The 22,707-nt window shown below is 40.5% G+C and overlaps 1 protein-coding gene across 6 annotated transcripts in view; it reads right to left on the bottom strand.

The window, feature by feature from the left end:
• Positions 1–68: 68 nt before the first annotated feature.
• Positions 69–22,707, bottom strand: part of ralgps2 (Ral GEF with PH domain and SH3 binding motif 2) — a 641,885-nt gene continuing 619,246 nt past the window's right edge. For 4 of the 6 annotated variants that reach the window (XM_070887407.1, XM_070887406.1, XM_070887408.1 and 1 more), the window contains 2 exons: positions 17,779–17,884; positions 17,357–17,514 (listed from right to left, as the gene is read on the bottom strand). In XM_070887407.1, coding sequence (XP_070743508.1) covers positions 17,357–17,514; positions 17,779–17,884 — 264 coding nt within the window. Of the gene's footprint in view, positions 2,922–17,356; positions 17,515–17,778; positions 17,885–22,707 lie in introns of those variants that run through there. The other 2 variants (XM_070887410.1, XM_070887411.1) reach the window with 1 other exon arrangement.

Raw genomic sequence — 22,707 nt, 5'->3', positions numbered from 1 at the left:
GGAAATACTTAAATCCGAACAGACAATGTTCCCATTATAATTTTTTTTTTTAAAAAGAGATTTTCGACTGTGTTTTAAAGTTTATTTTGGATGAGAAATTTCAGTTAGTGAAAAAAAATGGGAGATGACATTTTTTGTTCAGAAAGCATTTTAAGTGACTGGTAAATAAAAGATAATACATCGCCACATGGTGGTGTTACAGGGAGACATTACACATCAGTGATCAGATTAATATTGGCAATCATGTCAGAACACCTACGTGTGTTACAAGTAAGTGTGGATAATATTACATAAGAATTCTCAGATGTAAATGTTTACATAATAGTAACGGTTTAGTTAATGGGGATTTTTTATTGAAATATTTGTTAAAGCAATTTTCAAGCATTTCAGTGAAGGAAAAAAAGTCTCGCAACTTGCCACAATGAACATGACACATACTATAGCGATGGAACCGTCTGTTTAAGAGCATTTTAAATACATACTCTACTACTTTGATTCCAGTTGATGGAAAGGGTAATTAGAAGCTTACAAGTTTTCCTGAACTAACTCAATAACTCCATCTTAATACCATATAATGAACGTATTTCTTCTTACCCTGTGCCATATCATCCATTGTTTTGTGATACAGTATCAATATTTGGGCTTCAATGGGGAAGGTTGGAATTATTTTATTTTACATCCAGCTTCCTCTTACTCTAGGTCTGTACTTAACATTTTCCTTCAGTAGTTCCAATGAAATATCTTTAACCAATCAAAACTCTATGCTTTGTTGTCCACATTCTGAATCGGATCTGTTTTAGCTGTAGTTTTTGGACAGCCAAATACAATCAAATACCAATGAAAGCAGACCAGAAACCAACTTCAATGTCAATGCTCCAAACTAACGCTTTATATTAGACCACTCAAACGTTGGTGTAGCAATCCCTTGATGTACAAAAATATTAATAAAGCAAAAAAGAATATCAAAGCTGATTTTTTTTCGTATTACTTACTTCATTTGAGCATGGCTTTCAGTGTCCACCATTTGCTGACACATTCAAAGGAAGAAAAATTGCAATTTTCCCACAAGAGTCTTTTATTCTCCTGGGTAATAGGATATCCAATATCATGGGAGAAACCATGTGATACCTCTCTAGACTGAATTTTCATCGTCCATTTAGAAGGCCCTGGTTTCTGCTCACTAAAATAGGGTGAAGATTAAGAACTCATTAAACTGGGAGATTGAAATATGTGCTACCGATAACAATTATTTTCCCACTGCATTACACAACTATACTGCCAAATTTGAAACCCAAATATTAGTTGCGCCTCTTAATAATTGCCAAAAAGATCATCCCAGCCAGCAGTACTATGAAGTATTTTTTGGGGAGATGGAACACCCACGGTTGGGAATGCTAGAATGACATCTGGTTCACACAGCTATAAACATGGTTTCAATGAGTAGTTCTAACATACATTGAAATGTAACAAGCCTAACTTATAACGACTTGCATCAGCACCAACTTTCAACTCAGACTTCTGATAGAAACTACTTGTGTTAACATAAGATAAGGTTCCCATTATTACACTTGCTGTGGCTTGTTTTTTCACCAACCCATTGGAAGTGGTGGTGTGTTTTGGTTTGGATGGAGGAGGAAAGAAACAATTAGAAAATAAGCAGAAGAAGAAAAAAATAAAATGACTAGCCGTTTCCATGCATGACCACCACGGGTCTTCAGACATTTGAGGGCCCCCGGATGCAGGAACTTCTTAGCTCAGCCTTATTAGCAACTTTGTGATGTTGCGATGAAAATTATTTGAACTATTCCCCTGATAACATTCATTTGGTGGAAACAGCATACAATGGCCGCATCAGCTGTTTGTACTTGCAAGACATTTATTGAGTAGGAAAACTTTCTTTAATTGGTACTTAAAGGATTTTTAAACTTGCTTGTGCAAACACACATACACACACTACATCCAGAGTTGTGGAAAAGCCATCAGTCACACGAAAAGCATTAGAAAGTTACCATCAGGTTCAGTAGTACTTCAAGGGTTACTTGATAGAATACAGACTGTGTGTTAGCAGGATGTGAGAGATTCAAAGCAAGCTGTATACATTAGTGTAAGAGATTGAGAAAAATATACAATAGTCAAATGGCATGTCTAAATGTTCATAGTACAAAGTTACCACAGGTAGGTTTTTTTTTCATTCAAGATTGCAGCAGATAAAATCCACAGGAAAAATGTTCACATTGTAAAAATTAAAAAAAAGGAAATTATGCTGGGTACAAAACAGTTCAGTTAAAAAACACTTTTTTCCAACAAAATAAAATATTTTAGGTATTAAAAACCTATGGATGTGCAATTATTCTACACGGTAATACTGATGACTACACAGATAGCTCATTCTGTTTCCACACCCAACATGGGTTAACTAGACTAGAGCATATTAGCAGAATGAATGCTGAAGGAAAAAGAAACACAAAAAAAGCTAAGAAAGCTCTCCCAAAACTGTTAACTACAATAACTGTACTAGCTGGATTTTCTGTATCAAAAGCCCAGCGTTACTGGATATAACGTGTACACTATTTGGTGTAACAAATCTCTTGCTTAAGGCAGTGGTTCCACAGGGCAGTCAGTGCAATTGGGATGCACAGTCCACGGAAGTTCAGATCAATTATCAAATGCTTCTCAGATACTGCACGGCTACCGCATTATTCCCACACAGTCCTAGCGGTTAGTGCCTCAAAATCAGTGCTCTGATACGAAGACGTTAAGCACATCCCTGGATTCAATTCTGGCACAGAAAGAACAAAATGCTGGAACTCTTCCATAAGGTCCTTTCACAAACTGCACACATTTATCAAGCCTGCATCCAAGTCAATTCTTGAATTATGTCAGTGTTTCAGTCACTCAAAAGACATTAAGTTCGCAGGAACCTGCAGAGAATAAATTTTAAATCATTAGACAAAATAATTATCTGACCTAAGGGTTTAAAACCTTCATTTCCCACAGTAATAAGGACTATAAACCAACTACCACTTAGGATGTTGTAACAACCTAGATTGTCAAAAAAAATTCAAATCTTAAGATTTATTATAGACATAACACTGCTTCTTGCTGTTTGACAAATAAATACTTAAATAAATAAAGAATTATGGGCATGTTTTCCTATAACCTCTCTTATTGATGGCCTTGGAAACAAATATACTGCAGTTCCTGATCTCCCATCTCGGTTTCAAGCAAGTTGGTGTTTTGACAATTAACAGCAAGATATGTCGTCATAGTGCTGTGATTACTGTGGGTCAGTTACTTACTCCAACCATGAGTTACAATGAAAATATGACAGATGTGTCTGAAGTTTGATTTATATCAAATGTGAACTGAAAATTTTCTGAGATATTACAGATGTACAAGAGACATGTTACAATAGCAGTCTGTACAATTACAGATAACACAGGGAGCGACCCGAGTTTTACCATTGTGAATCCTATATTGAAGATTCACTGATAAAAGAAAACATGTAAAAATAAAATTTCCACCCAACATTCTCATCGTGTGCCCAGGACAACAGAAAGAAAACCCATCTATTAATAACTTCAGCTACTGGATCTATTTCGTGCTGCCATAAAAATTATATTCTGTCTTCATAAAGTAGCAGAGCATTACAACGTAAAACTTTGCTATAGAATTTTAATGATCAAACTAATTGATGTATATTTACAGTAGGCATTATAGCCACTCCTCAAATGGAAAATGAAATGTCACAATCTATATGCTGTTATTCTTTCTGTTGATAACTTTTATATATATACAGGTTTTTTTCTTGTTGTCTCAAACGGAGGTAGAGAGTAGGGCGAACCAATCTTTTTCTTAAGATTCCAACTGGCTTGACTCAACTTTATTTAGCTTATTGAACAACTTCAGTTCATCAAATACCCTTGAATACACTTGCTGGAACTTCCTGGTCAGCTCGATTAAAAATAAATGGCCATCACATATAACTGCGCAGATCACATAACATGTGTTTGGTTGAATCTAGCGTAGCTTCTTCCACCAGCCTTGCAGAAAATAAACTTTGCAACATTTGCATCAAGCAAAGCTGGGATATAGCAGCTGGTCTGTCTTATGATTAGGACATAGAAGCAGGAGTAGGCCATTCAGCCCCTCAAGCCTGTTCCATGACTAAGCCATTCAGCATTCCCCCCGCCCCCCAAGACTGTTCCGCCATTCAATTAGACCATTGCTGATCTATATCTCAACTTCATTTACCCGCCTTTGTTTCATAGCCCTTGATTGATCACAGTCTTGAAAATTTCAATCGACTCAGCATCGACAATCTTTTGGGGGAGGCAGTTCTAGATTTCCATTACCCTTTTTGTGTGGAAAAATCGCTTCCAAATTTTAGTTCTAGATAGCTTAGTTCTACTTTTAAGATTATGCCCCCTTATTCTGGAATCCCCCACCAGAGGAAATAGTTTCTCTGTAACCATCCTACTGAATCCCTTTATTATTTTAAACATCTTGATTAAATCACCCCACAACCGTTTAAACTCAAGGAAATATCAGCAAAGTTTAAAAAAAATCTACTCTCATAATTTAACCCTTTAAGCCTGGAATTACTCTGTCAAAACTGTACTGGCATCTTTCCAAGGCCAATATATTTTTCCCAAGATTCGATGCCCAAAAGCTGATCACCTTACTCGAGGGGATCTGACCAAGGCTCGAGCCAACTGAAGCATAACTTCTTCACTTGAACTCCAACCCATTTGAGATAAACAACTTACATTTATATAGTGCCGTTAACATAGTAAAATGTCCCAAGGCGATTTACAGGAACGTTATCAAACAAAATTTGACGCCAAGTCACGTAAGGAGATATTAGAACAGGTGACCAAAACCTTAAAACCTACCAAAGAGGTAGGTTTTAAGGTGCGTCTTAAAAAGAGAACAGAGATAGACATGTAGAGGGGTTCAGGGAGGGAATTCCAGAGCTTAGGGCCTAGACAGCTGAACATTCCAAAGCTTTTTTTGATTACTGAGTTCAAGGAACTCCACATCAAGCTAAATTAAGGCAGAAGTACAGAGTTTTAGTCACAGGAGCTTTATTTCAGCAACATTTCTCAGTATTACATGTTGATATGGTATCTTTGTGCTATTTATTTTCCCTATTTTCACGAAAGAATCTTGAAAATATAAGAGACAGACCTGAAGTAGAGATTTTGCCCAATACAAGAGCTAGGAACAATTAATAAGGGTCGGCAAACTTGAAACAAAAATGTGCTGTTAAATATTTTGTATGTTATAAACATAAGCCAGAAGGAGAGGATGGGAAATTTGTGGATAACTTCATTCAAAGAACAATAGCTGTCAGTGAGTTACTTACTCCCTCAGCCATTCGCCTCCTTCTAGTATTAAGGAAGAAAAGTTTCAAGATCCATAGTAAAATCTAATACAGCCCTGCCAAACATCTCCTTTCTTGAAGCCAAATCTAAGCAAAGTTGTTTAGTCGAAGAGAGAGGTTTGTTGTGTGTGGCAGGCCTGCAAATAGCGTATGTCAGAAATTGGTCCACACAGAAGTTATTGTTTTTGGAGAATAGACTTGACTTTTATCAGGGGATCTCTCCCTGCCACTAAAGGCAATAGCCTACCAACGAGAAGCTATCCTCTGCTTGGTGACAGGTTTACATAATATTACTTTTGTCATTTAAAAATTCAACAGATCACTCAATACGTTTTGTTCCATCTACGCCAAGTTGACAGCGATTTTATCCACATAACGGAATCTTCATTTTATTTTAAATTTACCAGTGAAGACAGATACTGACTTCTTGAACTTGATAAACTAAAGAGAGTTCAGCAATGCTCTAACCTTAATCAGACAAGGTACGGTGTTAAATGACTAAGTCAAACAATTAATTCACATGCTAGCCCAGGAGTCTCCAACCAGTTTTCTACTTAAGGAACCTATCACATGAAGCAAGAGGATCAGAGAGAGGATTTATGCAAGACCACAATCAGATTCTGTGACAATTTTAAGGGTTTGATAGTTAGGCCTATCTTTCATATGTCTGCTCATAAACTTTGGCACTCACTAACTTTGGTGCTCCCGAAATGAACCACACTTAATGAAATTATACTAAAGCTGCCTTATGCACCTTGATTAAAAAAATGTGTGCAGAGATCACAGGTTTCCTTTCTCATCATGACATCAAATGACAAATATTTTCCATTTGTTGTTTCAAATGATTGAGTTGCGGGTTCTGGAAGCTATAATTTCAAATAAACCATTGCAGTAAATGCTGAATGCTGCTGTCTCTTTCAATAACCAGAAAACACTTCTCTACATTGGAGCAGATGCCAAGTATATCAAATCTACAGATAGCTTCAAAAAGCAGAGGGAGCCATGTTTTTCTTGGTCAATATGAAGCAACCATCACAGTTCTCATTTCCCTTGCTTTTGTCAATGCCCAGGAGGAAAGGAAAATTACACACACAAATCTTAAGATTTATATCTTTCTTGTTGGGAGTTGCATACTTTTGGCTGCTCTTTCCCACGACAAAAAGGTTTCTGGGCGTCCCCATTTTTGGAGCACCATGTCTGCCATTTCCTGATGGAGAGCCCAATCCTAAACCTACATAATATCCAGCATTAAAGTTTTGTACAGTGGAAATATAATGATAGCATAGAAACAAGGACAAATATCTTACAAGATTATTCCTGGTATTCACTTGAATTACTAGAATTACAGAAATTGTCCAGTTCAGCGGATGATGATTTATTTTCAAGAGGGAGGAAAATTGGGTAAATTGCACAATGGGCAGGTGATCCCGCTTCGTGTTAAATCCCACTCAGGCAGTGAGGTGAAAATGACTCCCTCTATATTTGAAGTGCTGCATCCAAAGGATAGAGTTTCAATTGATGACTGTCAAGGAAAGATTTCCATAAGTAGGAAAGTTTGTTACTGCCTTTCTTACATTGATGCAGAATGCTGAGGTGCCTTTGCAAATTTTATGTTTAATTATAAACATGGTTGGGCTGGATTTTCGGGTCTTCTCTGCTCCATTTTTCACCCCGGAGCAGTGGCAATGGCGGTGGTGAGGTGTTCTGGCCGGGCGGACAGCCTCCAGCGCCCCGCAGCGATCCTCGGGTCTGGTTTTGCGGTGGCGCGGAGCAGCACCACCTGGAAGAGTTGCGCCGGTGTGCAACGCCCCTGGTTGCGACACCAGCATAAGTTTTGATTCTTGCCTGATCTGTATGCCCCAAAGTGCGGCAGGCACTGACCGCCTGGGAAATCAGGACAGTCCAAAGGTCCCATCGGCGAACAGGTAAATAATGCACTCCTAAGGTAAGTGTGATTGTTTTTTCTTTTAATTTTTTTGGCGATTTTTGTGGTGGTGGCAATGTTTTCGGAATGTTTTTGTGGTATTTATTAAAGGTTTTCCTCCCCTTCCCCCAGGCGTCTGTTGGAGCGCTCCCGGCCCGGCTATTTAGCTCGGGGGTTCCCATGCTAGTGCCCAAAAGAGGTGTACAACGCTTCCCTTAGCACTGAGCCTCCTGGCGCAGGGCCCAGCTGCGCAAACTTACCTACTGAGGCGTAAACTATTCCCGGGAGCTAACTTTACCGCCCCAAAAACATCAAAGCCGAAAATCTAGCCCAAAATTCTGCTCCAAGTCTAAGTAGCTCTTATGGTGTGTTGCATTCATAGTCTGAGAGGACTGAGAGAGCAGCCATATATCTCCTTGATGTTGGAGAGAATGGGCTGTTACATGAAGTAGGCCATACTCATCAAGTCCACTGGTCTCCATCATTTGTATCTGCACTGAGTTCAGAAATTAAGAGACTTTTTTTCCTCTAGCCTGCCAAACAGAGCTGCAACATTCTAACATAGATGGAAACAAACTTTTGGAAAACTGAAGCTACTGATGAAACAAGTGGAGTTACGCTATTGTGAAGATTCCCATTCTTCTATTAACTTTTCTAGTATTTCTACAACATAGTAGCCTAGTGTGGATAGAGTGCCATTTAAGTGAAGGAGTTGAACTTCTAACTCTTAAGAGTGAAGACACGCACATGATCTTGTCCAGGATTATAAGAGTCCACTTGTACCCCAACCTCTACTTGACACATGTAGAAAACATGTCCAAGTAAACCTAGGTACTGCCTGATTTTGCAAAACAATTGTTAACAGTCAGTATTAAAGTTCTGAATCATTCTCTCTTCCTGAGCCTGCAGATATAAAAGACAAACTTAGATTTATATAGCTCCTTTCATGACTTCAGGGCATCCCAAAGTGCTTTACAGCCAATGAAGTGGAGTCACTGTTGTAATGGAGGTAACACAGTAGTGAATTGGAGCACAGCAAGGTCCCACAAACAGCAATGTGATAATGACCAGATAATCTGTTTTAGCCAATGGTGGAGCAATTAAAATCGGGCTGCTGCATCAGTAGACTGGAAGCAAAAGATTGTGAAAGGCAGAGGGGTGTAGCAAGTGTTTTGGACTGCAAGGAGAGCGGGTCAGACCGGGCGGAGAGCAGTTCTGACTGCAGGAAGAATGGATCTGATTGTCGGGAATGGGACTCTCCTGGCCACTTCCTTCTCGATTCCTTGTTCTTGAACTTTTTGCAACGCATTCCCCAGTCTTAGTAAACTGGCTCTCCATATCTCCTAACAATTTTCTCTCCCATCTAATATTTCAGATTTTTATCCGTTATCAAATAAAAAATATCAATTTACTAAACAGCTAATTTTCTAGCCAAAATTACAGGCATCCAAGCAGCCAAACCTCTCATCAAAAATTGGATAATTGGCAAAGTACTCAGATTCAAACACAGAGATTGATCTTTTACATTGAACATTTTGTCAGGAGGCATTGTCCTTTAAATTTCTCATGCAATATTTCGCTTTGGGATCAAATTTATGCAATGTATCACTTGTAGATAAAAAATAACTTTTGGAATAATACAATGGTTCCTATAACAAGGTCAACAAAAAGTGAATATAATTTTGGTAAGTCGATATTTTAAATTCCACCAACTCTGAAGCAGTAAAAAGTTAAAAAACTAATAGTTCTAAGCATTACTTGGGTGCCGGGGTGGTGGGTTGCAGGGAGAAAGGAAGTACCCTTAATGTTTTTGTGTAAAAGCAGACATTGAAGGCTCAATACAATAGTTTTTGGAATAGCCTATTTATTGGGTCCAGAAATGAAGATGCAATTATTCCAATTTAAAGACCCATTCACATCAGGAGGTATTCTTGCCTTGGAGCTCACAGAGTGAGTATCTGGAAAAGTTTCTCTGCAGCACTCAATGGGTTCAAAGTGATTATGTGATAGTTAATAAAACGTTTAGATCCAAGTCTGCCTTCAGCAGCTCTACGATTAGTGAAGACATCCATAAGAGTGGAACAGTTATAAAAGCTGCTAAGCAAACAGTTTAACAATACTCAAATTGGTAACAAGTTGAAGATACAAATAAACTGTATTTGAAAACATGAGTTTTAGCTTCTACATGTTGGTAATTTCTGCTGCAACAGAGATATGTAGCATAACTGGACATCAGTGAGGTTATACATAGGGTTGCAGCGGAAGTTTCAGTGCAGGAAACAAATGTTGCTCTTTTTGAATTTAATTATGATCATTTTAGTGACCTTAAGGGGATTTTCCATATAAAAAACAAGAGCTAAACAGAAGAAACACATGTTTAGGTTTGGAAAACGTAATTGTAACTACTGTAAACAATGGTACTTTTTCCAGTATTTCATTCATCCTTTGAGCATTTTACACATCTGTAATTTTACTTCAAGAAGAGATCTTGGTTAAGATGATTTATACAAACGTGGAGACCGAAAGTGATTCTCACTTTTTATTTTCACAGATCAAACATAAATTTCTAATCTTGATCTAACAATATTTCAATCTTGATGCAGAAAACCCCCAACCATCCAGTGCCACAAGATTTGCAGAAGTATTCTTTATCCTTAAGTACTTCTACTCATCATCCAGCTAAACATTTCCAAGGCAAATCTGTTTTTATTTTCAATGTTTTCCCTGTTCAGAATGCAGGTATTACCATCACTGAGCATGCTGTTTGACAAATCACTATGGTTATGGTCCTGGAGGTGGGAAAGAGAATCATTCTGAGTTGTGGGCAACTTTGTCACATCAGATCTGGTATCAAGGCTGCCTTTATTCACCTGTAAAATAATGCTAGCCTCCACTTCACATCTCTCCTCCCCCAACCACTACTAAACCCTAATATACACTTTTATCACCGAAACTTCTCAAATGCTCTACCACAAATTGCAACGTATTCAGAACATCCTCTTCTGTGCAAATTCCCATTGTCCATCTATCTTGTTCTTGCCAACCATCCCTGGTACCCTGTGCCCGAGAAAACTGACTAAGTTTCCCTTGTTTTCAAATTACTCCATGACCTTGCTCCATTCTATCTCTGACCTCCTCCAGTCATGCACCTCATACACTGCATGTATCTGATATCGGATTACTCACTGTTCCATCAAAGGTGGTCACTCTGATAGATGTTGAAGCTAACTACCCTTGTAAAGCGCTTCCAAAGGGCTCTGTCCTTGCTTTTTCACATTTGTAGTACTGCTTTTCACACTATTGTATCAATAAAGTATTATCAATGGAGATGATAAAAGTCTGGCTCAGCCCTCTGAAGATATGAATCATGTGAAAGACAGTAAGTCGGGAGCAGCAGGGGGAGCGGGAGCAGCAGTGGGAGCGGGCGGACCTGTGAGGGAAGCGGCGGCAGGGGGTCAAAAGTAAAAGAAAAAAGTAAAAAGAAATCGAAGTGCGATGTCACAGCCAAGAGGGTAAGTTATTGGCGAGTAGTTTTTCCTTTTTTCTTTATCTTTTTTTTCTTTTTCTTATCAGTAAGAAACCTTTGGCACGGTTGCTAAATTAAGTTAATTTAAGAATTAAGTCATGGCAGGAGAGCCCAGACCCATGTCATGCTCCTCCTGTGCTATGTGGGAAATCAGGGACACTTCTTATGTGTGCAGGAAGTATATCCAGCTGCAGCTCCCGTCAGACCGCATTGCGGCATTGGAGCTGCGCATGGATTCACTCTGGAGCATCCGCAATGCTGAGGATGTTGTGAATAGCATGTTTAGTGAGTTGGTCACACCGTAGGTAAAGGTTACAAAGGCAGATAGGGAATGGGTGACCATCAGGCAGAGCAGGAATAGGAAGGTTGTGCAGGAGTCCCCTGCGGTCATCTCCGTCCAAAATAGATATACCGCTTTGGATATGGATAGGGGAGATGGCTCATCAGGGGAAGGCAGCAGCAGCCAAGTTCATGGCAGCATGGGTGGCTCTGCTGCACAGGAGGGCAGGAAAAAGAATGGGAGAGCTATAGTGGTAGGGGATTCTATTGTAAGGGGTATAGACAGACATTTCTGCGGCCACAATCGAGACTCCAGGATGGTATGTTGCCTCCCTGGTGCAAGGATCAAGGATGTCTCGGAGCGGCTGCAGGGAATTCTGGAGGGGGAGGGTGAACAGCCAGTTGTCGTGGTGCATATAGGTACCAACGATAAATGTAAAAAACGGGATGAGGTCCTACAAGTTGAATTTAGGGAGCTAGGAGTTAAATTAAAAAGCAGGACCTCAAAAGGTAGTAATCTCAGAATTGCTACCAGTGCCACGTGCTAGTCAGAGTAGAAATAGCAGGATAGTTAAGATGAATATGTGGCTTAAGGAATGGAGGGATTCAAATTCCTGGGACATTGGAACCGGTTCTGGGGGAGGTGGGACCAATATAAACCGGATGGTCTGCACCTGGAACCGATGTCCTAGGGGGACTGTTTGCTAGTCCTCTTTGGGAGGGTTTCAACCAATACGGCAGGGGGATGGGAATCTATGCAGGGAGACAGAGGGAAGTAAAATGAGGGCAGAAGCAAAAGGTAGAAAGGAGATAAGGAAAGGTGGAGGGCAGAGAAATCAAAGGCAAAAATCAAAAAAGCCACATTACAACATAATTCTAAAAGGACAAAGTGTTAAAAAAACAAGCCTGAAGGTTCTGTATCTCAATGCGAGGAGAATTCATAATAAGGTGGATGAATTAACTGCGCAGATAGCTGTTAACGGATATGATGTAATTGGGATTACGGAGACTTGGCTCCAGGGTGACCAAGGCTGGGAAGTCAACATCCAGGGGTATTCAATATTCAGGAAGGATAGACAGAAAGGAAAAGGAGGTGGGGTAGCGTTGCTGGTTAAAGAGGAGATTAAAGCAATAGTAAGGAAGGACATTAGCTTGGATGATGTGGAATCTGTATGGGTAGAGCTGTGAAAACCAAAGGGCAGAAAACGCTAGTGGGAGTTGCATATAAACCACCAAATAGTAGTAGTGAGGTTGGGGATGGCATCAAACAGGAAATTAGGGATGCGTGCAATAAAGGTACAGCAGTTATCATGTGTGACTTTAATCTACATATAGATTGGGCTAGCCAAACTGGTAGCAATACAGTATTGGAGGATTTCCTGGAGTGTATAAGGGATGTTTTCTTGGCCAATACGTCAAGGAACCAACTAGAGAGCTGGCCATCCTAGACTGGGTGTTGTGTAATGAGAGAGGATTAATTAGCAATCTTGTTGTGCGAGGCCCCTTGGGGAAGAGTGACCATGGTAGAATTCTTCATTAAGATAGAGTGTGACACATGAAATTTAGAGACTAGGGTCCTGAACTTAAAGAAAGATAACTTCGATGGTATGAGTTGTGAATTGGCTAGGATAGATTGACGAATGATACTTAAAGGGTTGACGGTGGATAGGCAATGGCAGACATTTAAAGATCACATGGATGAACTTCAACAATTGTACATCCCTGTCTGCCGTAAAAAATAAAACGGGGAAGGCGGCTCAACCGTGGCGAACAAGGGAAATTAGGGATAGTGTTAAATCCAAGGAAGAGGCATATAAATTGGCCAGAAAAAGCAGCAAACCTGAGGACTGGAAAAAATTTAGAATTCAGTAAGAGGAGGACAAAGGGATTAATTAGGAGGGGGGAAATAGAGTATGAGAATAAGCTTGCAGGGAACATAAAACCTGACTGCAAAAGCTTCTATCGATATGTGAATAGAAAAAGATTAGTGAAGACAAATGTAGGTCCCTTGCAGTCAGAATCAGATGAATTTATAATGGGAAACAAAGAAATGGCAGACCAATTGAACAAATACTTTGGTTCTGTCTTCACTAAGGAAGACACAAATAACCTTCCGGAAATACTGGAGGACCGAGGGTCTAGTGAGAAGGAGGAACTGAAGGAAATCCTTATTAGTCAGGAAATTGTGTTAGGGAAATTGATGGGATTGAAGGCCGATAAATCCCCAGGGCCTGATAGTCTGCATCCCAGAGTACTTAAGGAAGTGGCCCAAGAAATAGTGGATGCATTTGGTGGTCATTTTCCAACATTGTATAGACTCTGGATCAGTTCCTATGGATTGGAGGGTAGCTAATGTAACACCACTTTTTAAAAAAGGAGGGAGAGAAAACAGGGAATTATAGACCAGTTAGCCTGACATCGGTAGTGGGGAAAATGTTGGAATCAATTATTAAAGATGTAATAGCAGCGCATTTGGAAAGCAGTGACAGGATCAGTCCAAGTCAGCATGGATTTATGAAAGGGAAATCATGTTTGACAAATCTTCTAGAATTTTTTGAGGATGTAACTCGTAGAGTGGACAAGGGAGAACCAGTGGGTGTGGTGTATTTGGACTTTCAAAAGGCTTTTGACAAAGTCCCACACAAGAGATTAGTGTGCAAAATTGAAGCACATGGTATTGGGGATAATGTATTGACGTGGATAGAGAACTGGTTGGTACACACAGGAAGCAAAGAGTAGGAATAAACGGGTCCTTTTCAGAATGGCAGGCAATGACTAGTGGGGTACTGTGCTAGAACCCCAGCTATTTACAATATACATTAATGATTTCGACAAAGGAATTGAATGTAATATCTCCAAGTTTGCAGATGACACTAAGCTGGGTGGCAGTGTGAGCTGTGAGGAAGATGCTAAGAAGCTGCAGGGTGACTTGAACAGGTTAGGTGAGTGGGCAAATGCATGGCAGATGCAGTATAAAGTAGATAAATGTTAGGTTATCCATTTTGGTGGCAAAAATAGGAAGGCAGAATATTATCTGAATGGTGACAGATTCGGAAAAGGGGATGTGCAACGAGACCTGGATGGCATGATACATCAGTCATTGAAAGTTGGCATGCAGGTACAGCAGGCAGTGAAGGCGGCAAATGGCATGTTGGCCTTCATAGCGAGAGGATTTGAGTATAGGTGCAGGGAGGTCTTACTGCAGTTGTGCAGGGCCTTGGTGAGGCCACACCTTGAATATTGTGTACAGGTTTGGTCCTCTAATCTGAGGAAGGACATTCTTGCTATTGAGGGAGTGCAGCGAAGGTTCACCAGACTGATTCCCTGGATGGCAGGATTGACATATGAAGAAAGACTGGATGGACTATGCTTATATTCACTGGAATTAAGAAGAATGAAAGGGGATCTCATAGAAACATAAAAAAAAACTCTGATGGGATTGGACACGTTAGATGCAGGAAGAATGTTCCCGATGTTGGGGATGTCCAGAACCAGGGGTCACAGTCTAAGGATAAGGGGTAAGCCATTTAGGACTGAGATGAGAAGAAACTTCTTCACTCAGAAAATTGTCAACCTGTGGAATTCTCTACCACAGAAAGTTGTTGAGGCCAGTTCGTTAGATATATTCAAAAGGGAGTTAGATGTGGCCCTTACTGCTAAAGGGGTCAAGGGATATGGAGAGAAAGCAGGAATGGGGTACTGAAGTTGCATGATCAGCCATGATCATATTGAATGGTGGTGCAGGCTCGAATGGCCGAATGGCCTACTCCTGCACCTATTTTCTATGTAAAAGGGAAAGAACAGGCATGTAGATAATCCAACACTTTCAGAAACTGGATCTACTGGACTCTATCTTGTCCACTATCTATGTGGGTGAAGACCTTTAGGTACCCATGAAGGCAATAAAGCATGAGGTAATGGGTCTTTCCATCCAAGCTGAACAAGAAAATCTGAAGTAGATTGGAACCAATGGCTTTACTGCAGCAGTTTGAGGATCCATGAAAAATACGTTGACTGGGCTTAGGACCCTGCAATGGGGATTCACTGCAGATAACATAGACTTGCCAGGTGCTACGTGCTGTTAAGCAAAGATCTGGTAATCCACAGTCACCATCAGACCTTAGAGTGCTTGACACACTCTATAATTACAAAAAATATTGGTATGTAGGCAAGATCCTTCTTTTAAATTCAGACCCTATGAGGTCGAAGTCCCAAGGCTCAATAGCTAAAGAAGAACATGAGTTGGGCCTCTGGCCATCAGGTTCCTGCTCTTCCTCTCCCACCACCACCAGCTCTTGTTCACTCCTCAAATGTGAGCACCACTGGCACCTGCGGTTGGACCTTGGAGTTCATCAGAAGTGGAACAAAGGTTAGCGTGATAGCTGCAAGACATTCATTCAAACAGAGGCTGAAAATGGAAGTGCGCTGGAATGTATGCAACTGAGTGAGTGAACAAGTGGAGGAAGTGCAACAGGAAAAGGAAGCTACTAGCCCTGAGCTTCAGGAAGGCTTCCAGCTTCATACTGACCCACTCCCTCCCATGTTTATATGCCCCAAGATGTTGAGCATGATCTATTCAAACACACTCAAGATCAAATATTAGGAGGGTCTTCTCTCTGCATGTTCCTTGCTGTTTATATACCGTGTTCTCCTGTAAGCAGAGTAGCTTTGAGATGTTGAAAGTTTGAAGAGTAGGTTCAAATGAGCATGCATCACGCAGATAGATTGTATTGTAACATTGGTTTATGGACTCACCTTTCCAAATATGACAATTCCTGTTTGAAGTGGCTGTAATAAAGTGTGCCCTGCTAAGTAGGGGCATGCATGTGAAGGCTTGGAAAGAGCTGTGAAAGCCGAGTCCAGCCCTGTTATAGTTTAACCGACGAGGGGAAACTTACAGTGGCGTGTGTGATTTGCCCATCTACTTGATGAAGTGAAGTACTAGCTCACGGCAGATGACACTTGTTCTCATCTGCTCCCACAGCCTTTGGGTGTAGGAAATAACAATGACTCTGTCTGCAGATGGGAGGAAGCTCTTGTGGAGTGGGTATCCTGGGGCCCCTGAACAGGGCAATCTCCTTTTCTTAACTTTCTTGTACAAATACCTCCACACCAGCATTGCAAAATGGAGGCGTCCTGTGTCCTTGAACTTCCATTTTCTGGTTAGCACCCAGCAAGATATGGAGGAGCTGTTTTAAATAGCAGCAACACCTGTACGTTATTTCCCACCTGCATTAGCAAGCTTCTGTCAGCAGCCCCAGCCCAGACTGGCAGCTCATTATGTATTATTCACGAGATTGAGTTTATGAAATCCTGACACACTTCTTGAAATACAAAACTTGCTGCATGACAGTCCTGCATTTTCAACACCAAGAGTGGAAAGTTTCATGGGGGATCATGCAGAATGATGAGTAGGAGTGAGAGAATTACAACACAATAAAACAATCAAAAGATGACATGAAACAAAAATGGAAAATCTGAGCCATTGGCAGCCACAATTTAAACTCTGAAATTATAAATGCCTTGCTTCCTGTAAATAATTGTGCAGTAAAATATGCTGATTAATTATAATGTAGCAATTCAACTGAGTAGCATGTTCTTGCAATCTGCAAGAAAAGCTCTATGAATAATGCACATCAGTAGAATCTCCAAGCTGGTCATCTCAAGCTTTCTGCCAGTCTTTTGCTGTTCTTTGTAGTATAGGCTGAACATTGTTTTGTCCATTCTTAGCAGGATGTGCCAAGCACACTGATCACCTTGTAGGACCTGTAAATTTCTATGGCATTCTGGTTATGCATATACACTCAAATGCTTTGGGGTGAATGTCAAAAAGTCCATGTCATAAGTATCATGACAGGAACACATGCATACCATATGAATAACGGAACATCTGGCTTGGGGAAGAGTGTCTTGAACGCTGCAGTACAATTCGTGTGTACAGATAAAGTCAAGCTGTGTAACAGAAGCTTGACTGGGTGATTAAGTCATCTGAAGCCTGAGTTTGACTTTTTGTCCCATTAAGATTTTCTGAGCCACCTAAAGTTTGTAATCTAGACAGTATTCCAATTTACCATTTAGGTCTGGCACTCTCCCTGATCTTATGAGGCAAGAGTCTCAGTGGATACCACCTTGGAATTGGAAGAGAAAGCGACTTCTTTTAAGGTACCAAAATCAGGATATTCACCAATTTAGATATTTTATTTTTAAAATTCTCTTCTAAGTGTGGTGCAATGCATCAATCTTAAGATCGTGTCTTGAAACTCATGTACTGCTGTAGACGTCCAGTGAAATAGAATAGCAATTGTACCTGTTGTCTGTTGCTTTGGCAGGCAGAACTCAAATGTTTAAACCAGAGCAACGCATTCCCTTTATTTCCAGCCTGGAATTTGTAAGAATTTCCTGAAATTGAAGGAGAGAGGGGAAAAAAAAAAGGACAGGGCAATATTATATTCGAACTGTTGCAGTATTAATTTCAACTTCAAAGGTTTTACTTCTGCAGTTAGGAAAAATGATTATACCATTAAGAATCAGAAAGAATTTGTGTAATTATAAATTTTCTTTAAAAAACAATATATTTACCAGTATTTGGTTCAGTCAGCCATTCGGAGAGATTGAAACAGATACAAGGAGTGGAAATCATACCTTTTTCCATTCATTACTCACCCCGTTCAGAGTCTGTGAGCTGGAAAACATCTGGATGCTCTGGATCATCAGCCATCATCACCATCCAACCCACAACAGACACACTCTTACTCAAACTTGATTTAAACTGCAATACAGAAAAGTTAGACATATCAGTAGGACTGTGATCATGATAAGACTTCTTCAGATTTAGATCAGTAGGACTTTGATCACGACAGGATTTATTCAGATTTAGACAAGTAGAGGGGACTGTATTGCAGTAACAAACAGCATATTACTAAAACACAAAGCAACAAAAAAAAAGAGTGCAACCTTTGGACACATTGGGCTGGATAAATGGTTTCTTGCTGCATCAGTACAGCACAGTTCTTAACAATAACTTGCTTTTTATATAGCGTTTTAAATGTAAAAAAACATCCCAAGCACTTTGAAAGGGGAATGGGTGCTGATTCACTGAGGAAAAGTGACTGAAGATTTGGTCAAAGAGATGTGTATTAAGGAGGCTTTTAAAGGCAGCTGATAGAAGACTGTAAAAAGCTCAACACAACAGTACATTTCAATTTGCATGAAAATTACACAACATTTTCACTGGCTCAATCAGGAAATTAGGTAAAAAAAAATGTGATACTCTTCAAGAACGGATTCTCAAACTTAAAAAAAAGTAATTCATGGGATGTGGGCAATGCCAGCATTTATTGCCCATCCCTAATTACCTTTGAGAAAATGGTGGTGAGCCACCTTCTTGAAACGCTGCAGGCCGTGTTAGGGAGGTAGTTCCAAGATTTTGACCTAGTGACTATGAAGGAACGGCGATATACTTCCAAGTCAGGATGGTATGTGACTTGGAGGGGAACTTCAAGGTGGCGATGTTCCCATACATCTGCTGCCCTTGGATTCTTCAAGATGGTCGAGGTTGCGTGTTTGGGAGGTGCTGTCGAAGAAGCTTTGGCGAGTTGCTGCAGGGCATTTTGCAGGTGGTACACACTGCAGCCAAAGTGCGCCGGTGGTGGAGGGAATGAATGTTTAAGATGGTGGATAGGGTTCCAATCAAGCGGATAGTGTCGAGTTCTTGAGAGTTGGAGCTATAGGTTACAGCACTTCAAGTGCACATCCAAGAACTTTTTAAATGTGGTGAGAGTTGGGCGATGTGGAGCATGAACTCATTTGAGGAACAAAGTCCTAACAAGCTAGATTTTTAAAAACCTCATTCAGCATTGTTCAATGACAAGAATCTGCGCCAGATGGAGTCAAGAGGTGCAGATGCTCCCTCATTTCAAATGAGACACCTGCAGTATTAACAGACCTGTCAAATTCCAGGAAAGAATGGAAAACTTCAAGTGCTGCAGATGTTCCCTTAAAGAACTGGGCTCCAAACCAAAGTTAAGCAAGCACTTTAAGTAGTGCAGATGCTTAAGGGCTGATTTTAACATGGCCCATCCGGCAGAAATGGGGTTGTAACTGTCCTAAAATAGCTGCTGCTCAGATCTTGCCTGCCGCCATATTTCTGGAGCCTTCTGCTGCGTGACCGAGGTGCCTGCCTGAATCAGGTTTATTACTGCTTGCAAATTGTGGTCCTATGATGTACATAGGACCTTAATACAATTTTAGCAGCCTGCTGGCTGGAGTGTGTAATGCAAGGCATGTGAGAAATCTGACAGTCTGAAACCAACAAATGTGGAGATGGCATGTTCCATAATAATTTTAAGGAAATCCAAGAATCAGAGGAAACAGAAGGAACAGAGAGGAATCTGTGCTCCCAACAGATTCAACAGACCATCAAAGCATAAAAATTGACCAGTCCTTTTCCTATGGAACATAACTATTAAACTTGTTTGTTGCCCATGGTTGCAACATATCCTCCTCAAGATACTGCAAATCTCAAAGATAAGCTGAGTCAATTCAAGATGATGAGTCAAGGGTAAATCATTGGAGGAAGAAAAAAATTGAGATATGGTGAAAGAAAGGTGCTGACTGAATTGCTCTTTGAAAGAGTCAGTGCACTCGATCGCCTGAATGGCCGCCTTCTGTGCTGTACACAATTTAATCTGCAATGTGTCCACCCATTCCACCAGCCTGTCTACATCCTCTTGAAGTCTATCACTATCCTCTTCACTATACTGTACTTCCAAGTTTTGTGTCATCTGCACATTTTGAAATTGTGCCCTGCACACCCACATCCAAATCATTAATATATATCAAGAAACGCAATGGTCCTAGAACTGACCCCTCGGAAACACCACTGTACATATTCCTCCAGTCCAAAAAACAACCTTTTACCACTATTCTCTATTTTCTGTCACTTAGCCAGTTTTATAACCATGCTGCCACTGTCCCTTTTATTCCATGGGCTTCAACTTTGCTGGCAAGCCTATTAGGTGGCAGTTTGTCGAACGTCTTTTGGAAATCCATGTACACCACATCAATCGCATTGCTCAATCTTCAACCCTCTCTGTTACCTCACCAAGAAACTCGATCAAGTTGGTTAAACAAGATTTGCCTTGAACAAATCTGTGCTGGCTTTTCTTAATTAATGCACACTTGTCCAAGTGACTGTTAATTTTGTCCCTGATTATTGTTTCTAAAAGTTTCCCACGACCAAGGTTAAACCTATAGTTGCTGGGTTTATCTTTACAACTTTTTTGGTCGGCTAAAAATAGAACCTGTACCACTGAGCTGAACAATGTCAAAACCTTTGGAAGTGCATGTTGTGGTCTGCTGTTTCAAAGGCTGCAGAGAAGATGATGAGGGATAATGTACCAGGATATCATGTGTGACTTCGGTTAAGTTTGTTTCACTGCTGTGGCAGAGGCAGAATTTTGATTCGAGAGATTGAAGCAAAAAATTGCAGCAAAAGAATGACACTGGTTTGGGAGGCGACAACACATTTAAAGACTTGAGAGGAAAGGGAAATTAGACTTGGGACAGCATTTTGCATGGATTGAGAGATTGAGGGTGGGTTTTTGAAGAGGGAAGTTTTGAAAGGGATATGGAACCATTTATAATGTCAGCTGTCATAGTTGTCAGGAAGGGAAGTTAGGTGGTCATCAGTTTAGTGGGAATGGGGTCAAGAGAACAGCAGGTGGGTCTTGTGGACAAGATGAACTTGTTAATCCCTATAAGTCTAACCCTTTGTAATTTTCAATGGCCCGTAATTTGCAGCCCCTATGGACATGTATGAGGTGCGTATTAGCCCGTAAGGGCCGGGCAAGTTCCAGGTCTTCTTGACAGATTATTCGCATCCCGGGAAAAGGGCATCCACGGGCAGAGAGTTGGGCTATTTACCAAACGTCTGCCTGTGAATGTCAGTGAAATTCTTACACCTGGTAAAAGCAGCTGTAAGGCCTGCTTTTGCCAGCGCAAGAGTTTAAATGAACATAAAAATATTTTTTTTCAATCATTTAAACATTAAAGAAAACTGTACAATAAGGTAGTTATTTTTAGCCGCTTTAAAACATTTACATTTATTTTTTCAACAAAATTTAAATTTTTGTTTTAAATATTTAATTAAATAGAATTTTAATTAATTTTAAATATGTAATGTTTTAAAAAATTTATTTGATGTGCACATGTATTTTGGGGGGTAAGCCCATTCATGCTTATGGGGATTCCGTACATACGGAATTTGAAATCGTTACGCACTTCAATTTCAACTGAGTGACGTCATCAAAATCCAGGTCGCCGTTTGGAGTGTGGGCAGGAACATCGGCGGGGCCCAGGTACAGCGGAGGAGCGGCGAGAGATCGTGGTGGAGGAGCGGCGAGAGATCGCGGCGAAGGTGTGGCAAATGAGGGTGCTGGGCCCAGAGGAGTAGAGGGCCCAGGGGCAACACGGGCCAGCCCACACTGCGCTATGTGCGCGTACTTGGTCCATGCAGCAGAGCAGGTCTCCAGTCGTCCTGGTTAACGCTTGCCATTAGATAAAGGCCTAGCTCTTTCAAGCCCGTGTGGTGGCTGATGTGCAACGGTCACCACACGTTAAAATAATCCACACACAGGCATCTTGCACCCCTTCAATTGGAGTTCAGGACTGGAATATCGGGTCCTTTTCTGACAAGATTTGAATAGTTGCAGGGAGAGGATAGGATGAAATCTTCCCAAATGTATTTATTCATTGCATATAATTTTGGAGATAACAAAGCTCCAGAAATGGAGCACCTCTCTTTTCTGATCTGCTAGTATTTCTTCAGCGGCATGACAGTGGAGCAGAATGCTGACATGAGTTCCAAAAGCTACAACAGCCTGACCTCTCAAGTGATGCAAACAGACATTTCACCTGAATTCTGGGCAGATTTACTGATTCAAATGGAAAATAAATGTCCCTTAAGCACAGTATAAACTGCCTAAAATAGACTCCTACGTAATTATATTGCCCCTGCATGTCTCAATATAAATCCTGAACCGTGAAATGTTAAATGTATATTTCCCAACTTTATAGCAGAGCATCTAATATTTGAAAGCAAAATATGCTAAATGCTGGCAATAACTTGATCATCAAAAAGCCTGCATTTGTTGGCCATCCCTCTTCCATGTATCCCCACACTCTATATTCTTTTACTGTGTACATTGCAAGTTAGATTATGTTGCACAGAAGACGCTATATAAAGTTGGTGTCAAAATATAGACATCAAATCCTCTGAAGAGTCCCAAACTGAACTGTTAGATTGAAATGGAAAAAAAAAACTGATCCATACAGTTTCCTAACTACTGATCCTTCTTCCATTGGCTGAATAGGATTTGAAAGTAGCAAAGCTCTTCATCTCAGAAAAAAAAAATCAGGATTAGCCCTGTCCTGCAGAAGCAAAGGTCCTTATTTGACTGGGCAATTGATATGTCGTAGTTCAGGCCTTCCCGGCTGAGGTTGGTAGTAAGTGGGTGGGGAGTAGCTGCAGGAAAGAATGGGTTAGAAAGGCAATGTGGAGCGCAGGAGCAAAGGTGAAAGATAAAAGAATCA

Source organism: Pristiophorus japonicus, chromosome 8 (assembly GCF_044704955.1).
Source record: "Pristiophorus japonicus isolate sPriJap1 chromosome 8, sPriJap1.hap1, whole genome shotgun sequence".
NCBI classification, from domain to species: domain Eukaryota; kingdom Metazoa; phylum Chordata; class Chondrichthyes; family Pristiophoridae; genus Pristiophorus; species Pristiophorus japonicus.
Note: the sequence above shows the minus strand (reverse complement) of the source record. Positions and strands in the feature narration are given on the sequence as shown.